Consider the following 17,657-nt stretch of genomic DNA (forward strand, 5'->3'; position numbering starts at 1 on the left):
AGCAGCACTGCGTCTGAAAGTCAGCAACATGGATTCTTGATTCCCTAAAATTGCATAAATCAAGATACAGAGCACACCTTAAGAAAGTGCAAGTAGGCACTTCTGTCAAGAAGCTTACTTGTTTTGTTAAATAAAAAATTGTCACTCGCTGATGCTGAGCACAATCCTAAAGTGATGATAAATGGCACAAGAGCATTGGAGAGATTCTCCCCATGTTAAAAACAATTCCATAAACTAAAGCTACACTTTTCTACTCAGGCATGCAAGAGTCAGTGGAGACTGATCATAGAACAGACATCAACCTTTGGGTTCATCCATCTGTAATTTCTGAAAGCTGAAATGTCTATTTTAGTCCTCCTTCCTTGACTCCTGTATGCCTAGAAGTATCCAAGAATAAGCAGTGTCAATAAATTGTGCTTTTTGTTCCATGGTGATTATAAAAATATTTTAAAACAGTTAAATAATCAATAATAATAAACCTTTAAATATTATTCTCATTATTCTTAATTAGGCAAAATGTTATAATTCAGCATTTAAATTACAAAAAAAAGCCACAGAAAAACCCAAATAAAGGATATGAGTGTGAGATTTAGTTGTAACTATTTTATAACAACTGTTTTTGGGATGAAGACACCTGTAAATTAAGAGGAGCCTATTCTTAAAATAAAGTCACAGTCCAAATTATCTTCCTTTCAATGCCAGCTAGTTTCCAATCTGCTTATTCTTAAGAGCAATGTGCAAGATATAAGGGTAAAAGGAAATATTTAAATGTTTTGGATTTTTTTCTGTTATGTTAATTTAACTAAACATAAAGATAATTTTTTTTTCTATAAAAAGGTAAATTATAAGCATATATATAAGCATACTTAAGTCGTGCTTACTTATATTTTAAAATGTAACGAGTTTTGACAGCCATGGTTTTGATATAAATGGGCACAGTCAATATCACTGTCAGAAAGGCTAATGTGTCAAAGCTTTTTTTTTCCTGTTGTCACTTATAAACTGGCCAATGTAAAACAAATATTCCAATTCTCTCTGTGCAAAAAAAAAAAAAAAAATACAGTCAAACGTGTGCCTACTTTTTCTACAAAGATTACTGTAAGTTAGGTTTTTTTTACATCAGTGGGTTTAAGTGCAAAGAGGTAGCACAGGTTCTTTAGGCTCCTAAGGGTACACTTGGAGATCAGCTGCATCTTTGTCTCTCAGTCTTTTTTGTTTATTTGTTTATCAGCTGAATGACAGTGATTAAGGTGCAGATTATCTTTAGATAGCCATGTTATTGTGAAATCCTTCTCCCAAGTCAGAATTCCTCCAGGTCTCTTGGGATCAGAGGAGACAGCAAAATTCCCCTGGAAACTGAGGGTTCCTTATTTGAACAGTAACTTGTAGAGATGATGTCCAAGGAAATGGAGATTATCAGGTGTAGTAGATTTCATTTCCTGGAAAACTTAGAGGAATGTTCTTGCTGCTCCTAGAAATCCACAACAGGGAAATTACATCTCTGCCTCTGTGTTTTTTAAGGTTTGGGTCTTTTGGTTTGGTAGTCAAGACCAGAATAATGAGTCTGCTGAGGTAAAAATCGAACTCCTCTTGGGAAAGGAGAAACTTAACTTGAATTTATCTTCGAATTGCTGCTTCCCCCTGCTTTGAGCCACATCTCACAAATCAGTAGTTTTGATTAAACTCTTAATTTATACAGAATTAATGAATATTAGAGATTCTGTCTGCTATTAATGTCATATCCAATCAGTGAAAATTTACTTTTGAAAAAAGCTGATTTTCAATATTGCTTAAAATCGGGGGTTAATGTTAGATTTAGTACTATTTTACCTAGGAGTTCCCAAGTTCCCCCATCTGTTCTCATGACTTTCAATCATATTCTTTTTATAGAGGGGGAAACAGTAAATACTAATAACTCCAAATGAATTAGCCATTCTTTACTCAAGCAGTTTTACAAAGTTTTTGTTAAATAAGACCTAAAAAGAATTTTCCATTGAAACAAGCTTTCAGAATTAGAAAGCTCAGTGTAATGCAGAAATCCTGCATGAGAGAATTTCAGTCTTTTAAAGGGATTAAAATTTCCCATTTTCTTTTTCATGTAATATGCAGGCTTATGGTGGATGATATTTGAAAAAAAAAATGTAATCAAATGGGAGAGAAGACTTGTAAAATGGCTGCTTTCCTAATGTACAGCTGTAGCTTTGGTGCAATAAGGTCAAAGGTATTGACTTTGAAAGTGTTTGTGTTAAGTTTGACTTAAAATGCTCAAACACATTCAGCTTAAAATTTGTGCAATTTTTCATTATAGCAGCCATGTCAAGTTAATGTGAAAACAGATTAATATTTACTAAAGCCATGCAAGTTGCTTGTGGAAGTGAATATGCTGAATGCCAACTCACACTAAGTCTTGACTCACACTGATAACTCTTGAGTGCATTTTAAAAAAGTTAGCCTGATTCAAGGCAGGGTATGACCTGGCAGTGTGATTCTAAAGCTGCACAATCTTTGTAAGTGCACATTTCTTTACCTGTAGTAAATACAAAGGAAATAATATTGCACTCAACTTTTCTTTAAATTAGCATAGGATTTCCATGTATTGAAAGTTCATGCTCACCTCACCTGCAGCAAAGTCAATTGTCAGGTTCACCGTGGTTTCTGAAAATGTGTCTCAGAGCGTTCAGCAGTGAGCTGACAAAGCAACAACCATATTTTTCAAGCTCATTGACTTTGCTCTAGTTCAGGGCCTTGGGGTAGATTCATACAACCTTTAGTACCTTTGGCACATTTCCTGATGTTCGTGATCCTCAGAGAACGAACAGTGTGAAAGAGAAACTGCACTCTTGTTAAAAATATATAGATCTAGCTGACTTCTGGGTTCAGCTGCTTCTAAAAAAATCCTTTTCTTTCATTATTTCCAAGAAAAAAGAAAATTACATGTCCTTAGGGCTGTTTGCAATTCACTTGCTTAGACAGATGAGTTACAAAACTAAATTAAAATGCAACTGATTTTAGGCCATAAATGTTTTAAGTTATACATCGAGAGACATCTCTAGGATGGGTCAGACATTTCATAATGCAGTAACAGAATCATTTTTATCCTGTCATGTGCTCTGAGTTCACAGAAAGTTGTAAGTGAAACTTCAAAACTGGTTTGTTTTTTTTTTTTTTCAGGAAATAGAGTTCAAATTATGTAGACTCAATTATGGACCAGCAAGGCACACTTTTGAGAGCATGTGTCTGTCTTCTACTTATCTTTTGGTCTAGCAGGGAGGTCTAGAGGCCAAGACTTGCAGGTCTAAAGTTTACTGCTTTCTGATGTTGTCCTTTCTTTCTCCATCTTGCTGCAATTGAGTACTGGTGCTATTTGTAGAGAACAGTCTTTCACAAGACAGTGGTTCAGCAGAAACACCTTTCTTGGCAGAATCCTTAGATTTAATTTAGTCCAATAGATCTGCCTGTGTTCTGCCTTCCCACCTGGATCCACTGGCTCTGTTTAGACATCAGCTGTGTCACAGTGAATATCTCACAGCTTAAAAGAAATAAGTGGATGAGTATGTGTGATATTGCACCCTAAAATAAACATTTTCCAAAAGAAAGACAAAGCTGGGAGGAAGAAAATGCACAGCAACTCAGACCATGATCAGGGAAGCAGATGTAGAGAAAAGAGAGAAAACCAGACAAATGAAAATTCTGTGCCCTCAGAGCTGGATATGGTGCCTGATTCCTGGATTGGTTGTTTTCATATCCTTCCATGGATTTTTCTTCCCCAGTGAATTCTCTGTGTGTGCTGTTTCTCCTTGCTAGTGAACTAGATCAATATTAAATGCAGTCTGTATGCAGTTTGGCCATGTAGGGGAAGCCAGTAGAATTTTCAAAAGTATCTTGTTTAGCTTTCTGCATTTCTGTATGAGAAATATGGATATGCCTTGATGGAAATATTTAATATTATATTCCTGTTATTTTAAAGAATATTAGCAAATCTAGTCTACAGCTGGAATGGAGGCTGATGGATAATATTAGCAGCTCAAATCTCCTTCCTTTTAATTTCTGAAATGTCAAATTTTGATAAAAAAGGAGGATAAAAATACCCATAACTGCCAATGCATTACCCAAATTGCCAAAAGCAATTTTGCCTATAATAAAACTATTGTGGGCTGAAGCATTTGGATCAAGCAATGCAAGATTGATATGTTTTTCTTGATACAATTCAGTGAATGTGCTATTCTTGTGGAATTTTCCGTACGAGTCTGTTGGGGAGAAAATACAGTGGACAAAATTTCTTTGACTTGTAATTAGATTTTCTTTCAAGTTATCCTATCAATTAGCTGCAAATGATAACCTGATGCACATTTCTGATATTTAAAAGGCAATGTAATTTTTCTGTTGGCAAGAAACACGTTTAGCCAGGGAATTTTGGGATGTTACAGGCACAGTCATTTAAAATACAGCTGATTCACTATATTAATTGACTTTTTAAGATCAGCTGTGCTAATGAGTGTTTTGGAAGACAAGCAACGTTTCTGCAGCCAGCCACAGAAAGGATGTGAAGGTTAAGATGCCTTATCCTGTATGTCTTGCATTTCTGTGTCTTGCTCTGGAGGAATCCTGAACTTTTTGTGCTGCAGCCTGGTGTGTAATGCAGGAGCCTCGTGAGGTTTGCACAGTGACTGTGAGTCTGGCTGAGTGCTGGAACAGCAGCCTAGATTAGAGGCATGCTAAATTTACTCTGGAAAGCAGGATAACTGAGATGGCACAAAGTCCTCTTGTTCTGCACCAGGTATTTACAATAACACTCTTAGGTGTCTCAGAGCCACGCAGCTGTCTATACATAGCAAGGTGAATCATAAAATATTTATTATTTCAGCTGAAATTTTGACAACGCTGACTTAAAGTAACTTTTCCCTATTAACTAAATTGATCTCAGGGTTTTGTCTTCTTGTCCAAATGTCTTTTTGTCTAAATGCCACCTGATAATGATGGCTGTAGTATGCACAGTTTTCTATTAGCAAACCAGGCTGAAACCACTAATCTTTCTTATGCTGACTGATAAATAAATATCAGTGATTTGTCTGTGTCTGGCTTGGACAGCATTCACTGAACCACCCAGCCTCCCTTGCTAGTCTCTGTTTGTAGTGTCTCTTTCTATATTTCATGTTTCATATCTATTTTGATGGCAGAACTGAATGCACCAAGCATTTTGGTATATGTCTTAGTGGTAGAGGTGGATGGCATTGTGTGAAACAAATTCAGACAACTCATTTTGAACCTGTTTTGGTACAATGTAAGAGCTAGTATCTTCTTTCAAAATCATCGGTTCTGTTCAAGTAGTTGATTAAAAATAAAGTGCCAAGGGATAAATACCTGTAAGAGGAAAAAATTGTGCATATTAAAGTTAAATGACTGATTTGCTGGAATTCAGCAAATCTTGCAAATTCAGCACTTGAATTAGGCTGGATAAGCTCCTCACAAGGTAGAAAAAAGGAGTCTCCAGAGAGCATTTAGAATATTCAGTGTGCTGGAAATGAGATTTTTTTTTTTTTCCTTTGGGAGGTTCACACTTTTTTCCTTTAACTTTGAAAGGGCTGTTCTAGGAGGTGCTGACAACACAGTAAGCTCAGCTTTGGATGCCAAGTAAACATATAACTGGGAATGTTTGGGGCTTTATATGTCCTAGTTCATAATGAATTGCACCACCAAGATTTGTACCTGTATTGATTGACTGCACAGTCTGCATTTTGCTTTGTAAAAAGGTGTTTGTACAAGCAATTATCTGCTTTTAAATGGATGTGGAAATTTTACTGGTATGATGGACTCTGAGCAAACTTTGGTAGCCATAAAAGTGCCAATGCTTTTTTTATTTGGTCCTGTCCATTTTCTCTAAGGATACATAAAATCTGGTAATTATTTAAGCCTTTAAAATAGGAAAAGAGCTGAACATAGATGTTGATAATAAATTTCATACTTAAGGAAGAGGAGATACTTAGTGGATTTTTTTTCCCAGTTTACATCTTGTCTCAGAAGGAAAAGGTTTATGATTAAGGTTTTAGTATCTCAGAGAATCAGTAGCTCAGAAAGTGAGCCAGTGGTGGCTGAGTGTGTGTGTGAAGCAAAATAACTGTGTCCTGTCTAGAAAGAGACAGATGAGTTCCAGGGGAAGGACAGTATAGGAAATAAAAGGGAGGGACATAAGTTTGAAAAAATAGTATCAGTCCATGTAAAACAAAATTTTATATATATAAAGCAATTTTTTTTTTTTTTAAAGCCCAGAACACCCCTTGCCTCTTGCCAAAAACACGAGGCAATATGCCAATTCTTATTTAAATATACTTATTTAGGAGCACTTTCTTCTGGCATGATTTAAATGGAGTTAGATCAGTGTAAAGTCAGAATAAGACTGGAGAGACAATAATTCAGAGAAGATTCACCATAAAACTGATAACCTGGGCAGAAGAAGACTCTGTGCCATTATGATCTCAATATGAGGTTTAAATTAATTTCAGGTCAATATATTTGAAAGTCAGTGAAGAAAGTGCTAATATGAACGATGTTTCAGGTTGACCAATGCCATTTAACAAGGTGTGTTAAGAGTTTTCTTCTGCAGTCCTGGTAGCTTGTGGTATCAAGGAATTCCTACATGTTTTTGTATTTAAGTATTTAGACAATTTTCTCCTAAATACCCTGCTCACAAACATATTTTCTGCTTTTCTGTGTGAAAGCACATCCTTGGCCAAGCACTGCATTAGCACAGGAATGGAATCTGCATCCATCCTTTCTTATCTCCCTCCTCAGCTGCCATGGGAAACTGTTGTACTTTGCAGAGATGCAGCATGATGGAACAGGTCTGATGGAACATACACAACCCCTTGGCCCTGGACCTTGCTGTTTTGTAGTTTCTTGTACCCTCACTGACAAATCAAAAGCCCTTTTTCTCTGTTAGAGACCAGCCCCAGGAAAGAAAGGTCTCTTTTCCGTGCAAGTGGATAGTTTCTCCAAGGCCAGGACTCTTTTCAGGGCAGTGCTCCCATAGTATGTCACACCCAGGTTTGTCCTTTTTAAACCCCTTTCACCAGGGTCCCCTCAATCCTCTTTTGGATTGTGTGCTGTGGGAACAGGCAGCTTTCATGGAGTTCTGACCTGATTTTTTTTTTTACTCAGGGTACTCTTGCAAGGAAAATAGGCTGATGCAAAGGAAAACACACATTTAATTTTACAGCAGGAAGTGTTTGTAAGTCCCCAGCCATTAAAATAGAATAGATAGATTTGCCTGTAAATGTGAGCAGCCAAGTTGGATTTGATATTAATATACACTGAGGCACCTTTATGCAAAAGGGACACTACAGAGGGTTGTTAATGTGAGAGTAAATTAAAATTGCATATGCTTTTAGGTCTTTTAGAGATCTGAAGCAAGATAATGGAAACTAAGTAGTTCAACTACTTTAAAAATTAAAAAAAAAAATAAAAGGAGTTTGGACTAACAAATAAACATGAATATGTTCACAATAATATTAAATGGTGTAATCCCAGACAGTCTTATTGACTCTCACTAAGATTTTGCTTGTGTTGTTTTATTTTTTATAAACCCATCTGTTGTCTCCAAATCTAGGTAGAAGTTGTTTCCATTGAAGTGCCTAAAAGAAATTGCTTAAAGTTTTAGCCACTGCATCTATACCAGCACATTCAGAGACAAATGAATTTTTATGCAAAACTGGTCTTTCTCTTGTCAAAGAAAGCAAACATTTAATGAACAGAATGATTCAGGTAGTTGACCCCAATCATCTGCTTTTGCTGGGTTTGAACACCTTTCCTATCTTAGTGTCGATACAGAGGCACAGAGAAACAGTGTTATGAGACTCTCACTGCCTTTGCTTTGCATTTCTGTTCCTGGAGATGCCTTGGCATGCCTGAAATAGCAAAGGTTGCATATAAAAGCATGGCAGTAAACCAGAAGCAATTTAAAAAATGCTGACAGAAGATGGAAAATATCTGAAGTGAAAACTGTCCAATATGCTGAACAGCTACATCAAGCTCTTAGTGTCCTTTCCCTTCTGTGCAGTTCTGAAGTCAAAAAGGCTTTGATTTTAGGCTTTGATTTTATTAACAGATCTCACCAATCACGGTTAACCTATGCTGGATGGAAAAGAATCCCAAGAGAAAAGTAGGAGAGTTTCAGAGCTAGTTGTGTGTCCCTTTCAGAGCAAGACTGACACATGGGATAGAGTCACCTGGAAGGGCACAGTGGGGGTAAGGGTCTGACTCAGGGTAACCCTAATGTTTCTGTGTCAAAAGTTACTTTATAATGTGTCTCTTTTACAGAATCACAGGATGGGTCAGGTTGGAAAGCACCACAGAGGGGCATCTGGTGCAACCTCCCTGCTCAACCAGTTTCATCCCAGAGCACGTGGCACAGGAGAGTGTCCAGATGGTTCTTGAATATCCCCAGGGAGGGGGGATATCCACAGCCTATCTGGGTAGCCTGTTCCAGTGCTCTGTCACCTGCACAGTAAGGAACCTCTTCTTTATGCTCAGGGGGAACGTCCTGAGCCTCAGTTCCTGCCCATTGCCTCTTGTCCCTTTGCCCGGCACCGCCGAGCAGAGCCTGGTCCATCCTGGGGCCCCTCCCTGCAGACACTGACAGACATTGATGAGGTTCCCTCTCAGTGTCTCTTCTCCAGGCTGAACAGGCCCAGTCCTTCATCCTTTCCTCGTCAGAGGGATGCTCCTGTCCCTTGATCATTTCTGTAGCTGTCCTCTGGACCAGCTCCTGGAGCTCTGTGTCTCTCTTGTTGGAGTCCAGAATTTAATTGACAACTTTTAGTTATTGACAGCTTTTATTCTGCCACAGGAACTGACAAACAGGCCAGGGAGTTCTCTGTTTTACAAGAATATGGTTTGTTTATTGCAGATTAGCTTTGCCTTCTGGACAGTCACCACTGAGTTTTGATCCATTGGTTCATCACTTGGTCTATCATCTATTCATATCAATGACAGGACAAAGCTAGGGTTTTTCTTTCTCTCTTTCACTTCTTCTTCAACCATGCAAGGTACAATTTCCATAATCCTTTTCTTATGAGAAATCTTTTCCTGAGCATTAAAGGTATCCTTTTTACTAGGTTTGTGAATACTTTGCTTATCATGAGTGCATTGTGCTATACACAGAATTTGCATCAAAAGTGTTTGCTGTACTGATGACAAAAATAGCAGATTTAAAGAGAAACCATATCCACTTAAAGGAAAAGGAAAGTATGGTTTGAAGATTCTCTAACAGCAGAAGGTACTGAATATGAATATTAGCAAGTCATCTAGATCAGGTAATAGATGATGCTCTGAGAAGTCCTGATAAATAGAAGCTAAACAAACAGAGAAGTGGACACAGATTAAGAAAAATATAACACACATTTACCACTTTTTATTTTCCACCAAATTATTTTTAATAAAGGAGCAAAAATCCAGTCTTGTAAATCCATACTTGAAGTTATTTGGGTTCAGTAATCCCATTTCTTAAAGGCCTGTATGAGATTGAAAAGTGAATAATTAAATCCATGTTGACTGTGCCTATTTATGAAAACCTGGTGTATATACAGTGTGTTTGCATAGTTAAATAGGCATTAGAAATGTTTTAATGTAGTAGCTCTATAGTATACAGTATTTAGTAGCTCTATATTTTGCTTATACTTGGTAATTTTCTTGCTTGTTGTGACTTTTGGTGAGTTTTAACATTTGCCCAGCCAGTCTCTCTGTTTCTCTCTTTCTCTGTGAGGTTCACATGTAAACTGCTTTAAAGATTGCATAATGACTGTTTGGCATATCCTACAGGCAAAGGCCCAGAAACCCTTTTTGCTGGCTATAACCTCAATGATAATGAGTGGCACACAGTGCGTGTGGTGCGGCGAGGAAAAGGTTTAAAGTTAATGGTGGATGACCAGCAGGCTGTGACAGGTACTGTGGCATTGTCATTCCATGATTCCACGTTGCTGGGGGGAAACACAAAACAAAACAAAACTAAAAACCAAGAAAAACCACCCTTTTACAGAATATTACTTTATCTGAGAGAAACAGATGCTTTTTTTCTTTCCTTTTCTTGGGTAAGATTCAAAATTCATGTTATGCATCTTGGAATGCTGGTACAAGAAGTGTGCTATTACACTTGATATTAATGTTGCTCTAAGGTTGCTATTGAAATTAATGAAAACATTCGTGCTGACTTAAATGGATGTTTTTATACAGTAATTGGAGAGAAGTGATTTGATACATCACTAATGAGAAGGCAAACAAAATGCTTTTGGCAACACATTGTTAGGGCTAAACTCTAAGCCACTGCTGGAAGAAAGAACTTAATAAACATTTGAAGGATATTCTACTGTGGTTTGAATCTTGCATCAGCTGTCCTCAATAATTATATATTAGGCAGCATATTTTTTCTCAAATTCTAAAATAGCAGTTGGAATGAGAGAAAAAAAAAATTACATGCATACTAGCAGATGACAGAAATTTATTTCTATATTTATATTATCAGAAATGTTAATAGAGATCACACTGATTTTGTCCTGTACTTATGCTTACACGCATGTTGTTCATAACAACTGATCTGGCTTCTGGCTCTGATTCCTTGCACAGCAGAATGTGCCTAAACTTTTGTTACCTATTTAAAATTATCCTTTGGTTTTGTGTAGCATTAAACAACTTTTATTATTGGTTGTAAGCTTTGTTAAAATGGTAACAAGTTAAATGTCTTGTTTGTTTTTTTTAAAGAGGAGTGTAACTTCTTTAATAGTCCATTTTCACCTCAGCAGAACACTGAGGGTTGTGTCACTGGTAGAAAAATAATTCATATAGTTGCAAGAACATGTTTTCTGGAATCAGAAATTACCAATATATGTTCCAGAGCAGAAGTCTGTGTATGTTATGATGCCTAGGGTCATTTTCCCAAGAATTTAGATGGCCTAAATAATTTATTTTTATTTTTTTTTTGGTAATAGATTTATAGTATGGGAGGAAGTATGCTAAAAAATATTATAATCTTTCTGCTTCAGCTACCAAGGCAGTTTTTAATATAGAAGGAAGATTTTAATATAGAAAAAAAATTGCTTACATCAAAATGCAGTGCAAGATCCAAATGATCCAAATGAAAGAGTTCCTGGACTCCTCGTGCCAGAGTTCTAATTTACAAATACTGCAGGTTACATCACCTGAGTCCAGCTTTCTTGTGCAACGCTGTATTCTTTCCACAACTCAGTATCTATGTCCAAAAATGGCCAGTTGACTTGGATTCCCTCTCCATTCCTCAAGCTGGAAGTTGTCTGCATTTGCATAACCCACAGATGTTTAAAATTATTAATCCAAAAGGAGAAACTCATCCCAATATTTTGGAGGGAAAAAGACATCTTAATCTTCCTAAACTCCCTGTAGGAACCTGTGTGGCCAATCTTTGGCCTCCTCCACCAGTGAGGAGGAAATTGCCATATGAGAAGGAACAGAGGGAACTTTAAATATGGGTAATCTGCTGTTAGTTCCATGAATGTCACATTTCCTACAAAGAAAATCTTTATTGTTATGTAAGTGATGAGGTTTTTTGGTTGTGTTGGGTGTTTTTAGGGAGAGGGGGACTGGGGATTTTTGTTGTTTTGGTTTTTTTTTCAACACTTAGTGATTTACAAGCCTTTAAAAGTTTAAATTTCAAATGTATGTAATAGAATTTAATGTGTAGTTGCTTTGAATTTCCTGAAAGGACAGGGAAACAGTTGCCATATGAGATTATGGTGCGCTTGTTCTAAATTACTAAGAACTTTTCTTCTAATGACCCAAGGTTCAGAAATTTGGTTCAGAAAATACAATCCATTAATTTTTCATGTGAAAGGTTATTATAGTTTTATGAGGAGAATAAGGAAGTAAACTGGCTTCCTTCTAAAATTTCCAACTTTCTCCTGCCACACATTGTTTTCCTTTTTTGATTCCATTTCCTGTGCTGTATATGAAAGAAACATCATCAGAACCAGAAAGCTTAAACTGGAGGAAAATCCATTACATAATTCAGCCTGACTTTCCAATTTTTGCAGATTATAAAACACCACTTGTTCATTCGTGGGTTGTGCTTGGTTCTCTTTGACAAATGCATAATGTGTGCATGGATACATAATATAATTCAGAGTCATAACTAGCTTTCATTGGAAGCCATGCAGGTGGTTCTGAAGAAGTTACTCATCATAGAAGAGTTTCAGTACTTCCAGCCCTGATGAACCTTATTTTCTAAGACTGTATAGAAAATAAAAATGGTCGAAATATCACTAAATTTGGATAACAGAATAGCTGGTTCATGGTTATGAACAGAATTTCAATTGCCCTTTAGTATGATGTTTTTTCACAAACCTGACAAACTTTAGAAAAAAAATAGAAAACAACCAAATCCAGATCAAACAAAAAACTTACAAAAAAAAAAAAAAAGAAACACAAAAAACCCACCACTAAATCCCCAAACACCCAACCTTGTAAGTACAAACTACATTCTCTTTTACTTCATTGCTGCATTTACTAATCCTGTGGAGCATTTTGTGAATTCTCAAGTTTTCATGTTTGTAGAACTGAAATGTTGGAGGGATATTTGGGATGTGAGCCCAGATTCTGGAACTTTTTTATTACTATGGTCAAGAAAGAAATACATTTAATGTAGTGGGGATATTGTGCTACAAGCCAAAGCTTGGTGGATTTTTGCCATGACATTATTGGAATGCCATCTGAAGGGATACAAGACTGGAATATATAATGTTCCTCTCTGAAACCTGATTCTCAGCTCTTTGGCTGCTATCCAATAGACAGCTCTTGTCCCAGCAAAAATTACACATTTGGCATTTTTCAAGACAGCTCCCTGACTCATTACTGCAAGGAAGAACCCACTTTTGCTTAATACATTCAGGGAAAGTGGTATCTTCAGAACTGATGTTTAGAAACAAGAACATCAAGAAGACTGTCCCTGGGGTTTAAGGCGCCTCTTGCAGTGCTCAGCCCCGTGAGTGCAGATCCCAGGTGGTGGTGGTGGTGGTGCTCAATGACAAGTTCTCCTACAGAACTCATCCCAAAGCTAAGTAAGCTACTTGCCAATATTTATCATAAATTATTAGAGCAATGATTGTGCCTGAATGGTATTAAAACTTACAGAGAGATTTTCCCTGTAGCTTCACTGATGTCTGTACTTGTATCTCAGTGCTGTGACTTAACCAGCTTGTGAATTAATCTCCCATGGCAAATCTCAGACACTGACATTTCTCTTTCCCTTGTCTTTTTCCTGTCACACACATGTACACAGACACTTGCTTGTGACACCTACAGAGGTACAGCTGTGACAGCCTCCTCCAGGCCCTGTGCACCACTTCTGACATGTCCAGCCTGGGGCAGTGCTCACACTCTCTCTTGGAATAGAATATTTGGGGATGGACAGGGGGAACTTGGCTTGTCAACAGCTTTGCCACTGTGGGAACTTGTATTAGAGCAGTTATAAGCCAGTATTTGGTCCAGTTTGGCTAGGTCTGCTCTTCACCTTCTCTGTACTCCATGAGAGAAGTGAAACAACTAAGGAACAGGGGAATCTAGGCCATGGTTTGCAAAAGGTACATTAAGGGGTGAAATTCATTAGTAATAAGAAGCTGGTTTTCCGCACAATGTGACCATGAATCAGCCCTGTGAAAATACTGCCCTACTTCTTTAAAATAAGCATGGAGAAAAATTGGAAGTTCTGTCAGAAAAGAGAACTCTTCAGTGAACACAATTTTGATGTGCTGGGTAAGGTATTTAATAACTAGCTTAAAAACTTACCTGACCTGTATGCAGCATACTCTGGCAGTGCTGATCCTTTCCTCCAGATTAGCTTTACACTCATCAGATTTCAGGCTTCTTGCTCTGCAGTGGTCCTTGCATGACAGAGAGACCTCAAAGGCAGCTGTGGGGCTTGGTTTCAGTCACCTTTCTGACGTAAACAAGCCACTTGCTGTTTCCAGGATTACAGAACACTGGCATGCACCCTTCCTGCAGGCTTTCTGCTCAGCCCATCTCCTGGGCTCTGCCCCTTCTCCCATGGTTTATCCCCACAGTACAAAGCCAGTTGCTTTCAAGAAGCTTTCCACCCTTGTCCCACGGAGCTGTGCAGCAGGGCTGGCATCAGCGTACCTAAGACAGCTGTAACAGGAATCCTTCCTACCTTTAGTCAAATCATCCACATTGAAGCAAAACACATGGGATAAAATCCCTCAAGCTGTTCTGGTTCCCTGATATTGTCTCTGATATTGTTGGTTTAGCTCTGAGATTGGCCTTTGTTATCCTCATGTAAAGTAATTGCACTTGCTTACAGTAAAACCCCACATCTGGTTAAGTGTAACTAAAGTGAGGGATTTTAAGTCAGCAGTTTAATGTAGTCTGGTAAACTGTTTCACTTTAGAAATCTTGCTGTTGGCCTTATCCAAACATACTGAATGCTTTGGAAAGGCTCCTGGACTTACCAGTAATTAGGATGAATTTGGAAGAATTCCCTTTGGAGCCAATGACTGGCCTTGCACATACTGAGAAGTGTGAAAGTGATGCAGATACTTAATCACATAATGTGCTCTTTGACCTCCCCTTTCAGACACTAACACGTGTTTTCTTGTTGCTGTTTAAAGGTCAAATGGCTGGCGATCACACACGACTGGAATTCCACAACATAGAAACAGGAATAATAACAGAACGGCGCTACCTGTCTTCTGTGCCTTCTAATTTTATTGGGCATCTACAGAGTCTCACATTTAATGGCATGGCATACATTGACTTATGTAAAAATGGAGACATCGATTATTGTGAGCTAAATGCAAGATTCGGGTTCAGGAACATCATAGCAGACCCCGTAACCTTTAAAACAAAAGCAAGTTATGTTGCACTGGCCACGCTACAAGCGTACACATCTATGCACCTTTTTTTCCAGTTCAAAACCACCTCCCTGGATGGATTGATACTTTTTAACAGTGGCGATGGAAATGATTTCATTGTGGTTGAATTAGTGAAAGGGTATGTATGGATTAGCGTAATGACAAAACCGGTCCATTCGAAATGTGTGTACAGGAGGAATACACAGGAAAGTTTAGGGTGCAAATCTTACTTTTTCTGACTGGATAGATGTGATGGATAAATGTTTCTTCATGTTGAACTTCATGTGCTTTATTGTGACTCTTTCTTTCAGATGAAGCTAGATGCCTGAAATGTATGAAAGTAAATAATAGGTATAACTTCTCTCGTGTTTACCACAAAGAAGTGCTAGTTTGTAGCCTCCCTCTTGTTCTCTCTCTCTACGTATGTATGCATGTCTCGGTACATGGAGTGCTCGTTGCTTTCCAGAAACTTGGGACTGCACCTCAACTCATCCAAACGAGCGGCAATTTCTCGGAATGACAGTTGCTTCCCCATCTGGCATTCATTGTTGTCTGCTGGTTTGGCCAGCTCTGCTGACGAGTACAAGCAAATAGAAAGTATTAGACATATTAATTATTGCCCCCCTTGCTATGTAAAGAAAAAGGAAACTTTTCCAATTTTTTCTCTTTTCCCAGGTATTTACACTATGTGTTTGACTTGGGAAACGGTGCCAACCTCATCAAGGGAAGTTCTAATAAACCTCTGAATGACAACCAGTGGCATAATGTCATGATATCAAGGGATACCAACAACCTACACACTGTAAAGATTGACACTAAAATCACAACACAGAGCACAGCAGGAGCCAGAAATTTAGATCTCAAAAGTAAGTACAGTTATTCTTATATTACCTACAGTGAAGGCCATTACAGAATAATAAACAGAATAAATCATGGATGTAAAGTACGATATAATTTTGTAAGTTTGTATGAAACCTTTTATTTTATAATAATCAATATGATCACAAGAGATTACATCACCTTAACCTTAATAATGCCAGCTTAATAGCACTTCTGCACAGGTAGGTAAAACTTTACACATGTGACAATCCCATGGGAAAAAAACCCAAAAAAGTAGGAAATTATAATAACACAAAGTAGCCCATACAAACCAAAATATAGTTGAGGGACTAAAGGAGGCAAACAATGTAACAAGCCTGACTTTTACATGAGCATAGGTTATATAAGTAGCATAACATACTCATCTAAATATGTATTGTAATTTTGATTGCAGGTGTGGTGAACTTTGTTTTACAGCACTAAACATACATGTTCTAAATCCAGCTGGATTCTTAAGATCCATTTTTTTATAAACATATGTATATTTTAAAATAAGCAATAGCAATGAATCCTATGGATAGGTTTCTGAAAAACTAATTTGCATCTGAAAAAAATACCTTTTTGAAAGGATGTATAGGTATATTTTTAAAATAATGACTACCTAATCAGGCATAAGAATATATGTTCTGGTCATGTGGAAAAGTAGCGTGTTTTTTACCATTCTTTAAAAAGGCTCTTGGCAGGAAAACTGAAATTTCATAACAGTCAAAGAAATATGATATTTCAAAAGCCAGGATGTTCAAAGTAGATATTAATATTCCATCAAGAGCTTATTCCTTGCTGGATTTTCTTTTAACTGCCTTTGAGTCACAGATAATGAGCTGACCTTGGTAATTATGCTGGATTTTGTGATATTTCACATGTTTGCCTCACTTGAAAGTGCTATTAAGATTGTACTGTGAAAACAGTATCATGATATGTCATAGTCTTCAATAAGAGATTCTTTTATTTTAAAACCTAAAGATTTTTGGATGGCTCACACTCCATTCCTAAAGTAGCATTTGAAATTTATGCCATGTTAATTCTTGGGTTTGCATTCTTTCAAACATCATCGATTTTTTTTATTGAAACAGTAATATTTCAACATTGTTTTTGATGCTATAGAAAAAGCATCCAGCTTGTTCCTTGACATTTTTAAGATGGCAAATAGCACTTATGCATATGTGTACGTCTTTAACGTGTTTGGCTCTTTTCCTAGTACTTAAATCAGGCATGGGTAAGGAAAAAAAAAACCAACAAAAAAACAACAAAACAATCCGGTTGCGAGCTGATAATTAACACAGCCATTTTATTCGACACATTTTTCAAATGAAAATGTGTCTTTGGTGTGTCTCCCTGTTTGGGGAGAAGGGATGAGGCTCTCTCCATGTGCTGGCTGAAGGCACTAGAGAGCGCTGCGATCTCACCCAAGTGCCCGAGCAAGGGAGGCTCAGCAGCGAGGACAGCCCGAAAAATCCAACATCCCTTTGTGTGCGGCGCTTTGGAAATGCCGCTTTCGCCTTACGCTTTTGAAGCAAAACTGTATCCATAGCTGCCGCCTTTTCTAACCTTGAATTCCTCTGGGGAAACGGGGGAAAAAAAAAAAAAAAATCAAGGAAATGAGGAGCACGGAAAAAAAAACCAACCAAAAAACATACTGAGATTTGAAGCGAGTAAGGTGAATTGTGTTAGATGATTTTCTGTAATTCACCACCCAGGGGATGTGGATAGTGAAAGAATAACAAGCCTGTGTTCAGTGCAGGAATATATAGCAAGCACCTCTCTAATACTTGTCTAGCATACACAAGTCCTCAACCTCTGTCTTCTCATATTAATAAGCCTCATTTTATTGTTTTAAATGTATTATACTACACTTTGCTCAGTCAGCTTCCCTTAAATATGGCACCATATATA

The 17,657-nt window shown here is 37.5% G+C and overlaps 1 protein-coding gene across 45 annotated transcripts in view; it reads left to right on the forward strand.

The window, feature by feature from the left end:
* NRXN1 (neurexin 1) overlaps nucleotides 1-17,657 on the forward strand; it is a 671,062-nt gene that overhangs the window by 299,119 nt on the left and 354,286 nt on the right. For all 45 annotated transcript variants that reach the window (XM_086878975.1, XM_086878974.1, XM_023922971.2 and 42 more), the window contains 3 exons: nucleotides 9,814-9,936; nucleotides 14,643-15,024; nucleotides 15,561-15,751. In XM_086878975.1, coding sequence (XP_086735101.1) covers nucleotides 9,814-9,936; nucleotides 14,643-15,024; nucleotides 15,561-15,751 — 696 coding nt within the window. The remainder of the gene's footprint in view (nucleotides 1-9,813; nucleotides 9,937-14,642; nucleotides 15,025-15,560; nucleotides 15,752-17,657) is intronic.

The sequence above is a fragment of the Cyanistes caeruleus genome, chromosome 2 (assembly GCF_971803275.1).
Source record: "Cyanistes caeruleus chromosome 2, bCyaCae1.hap1.1, whole genome shotgun sequence".
Taxonomy (NCBI): Eukaryota; Metazoa; Chordata; class Aves; order Passeriformes; family Paridae; genus Cyanistes; species Cyanistes caeruleus.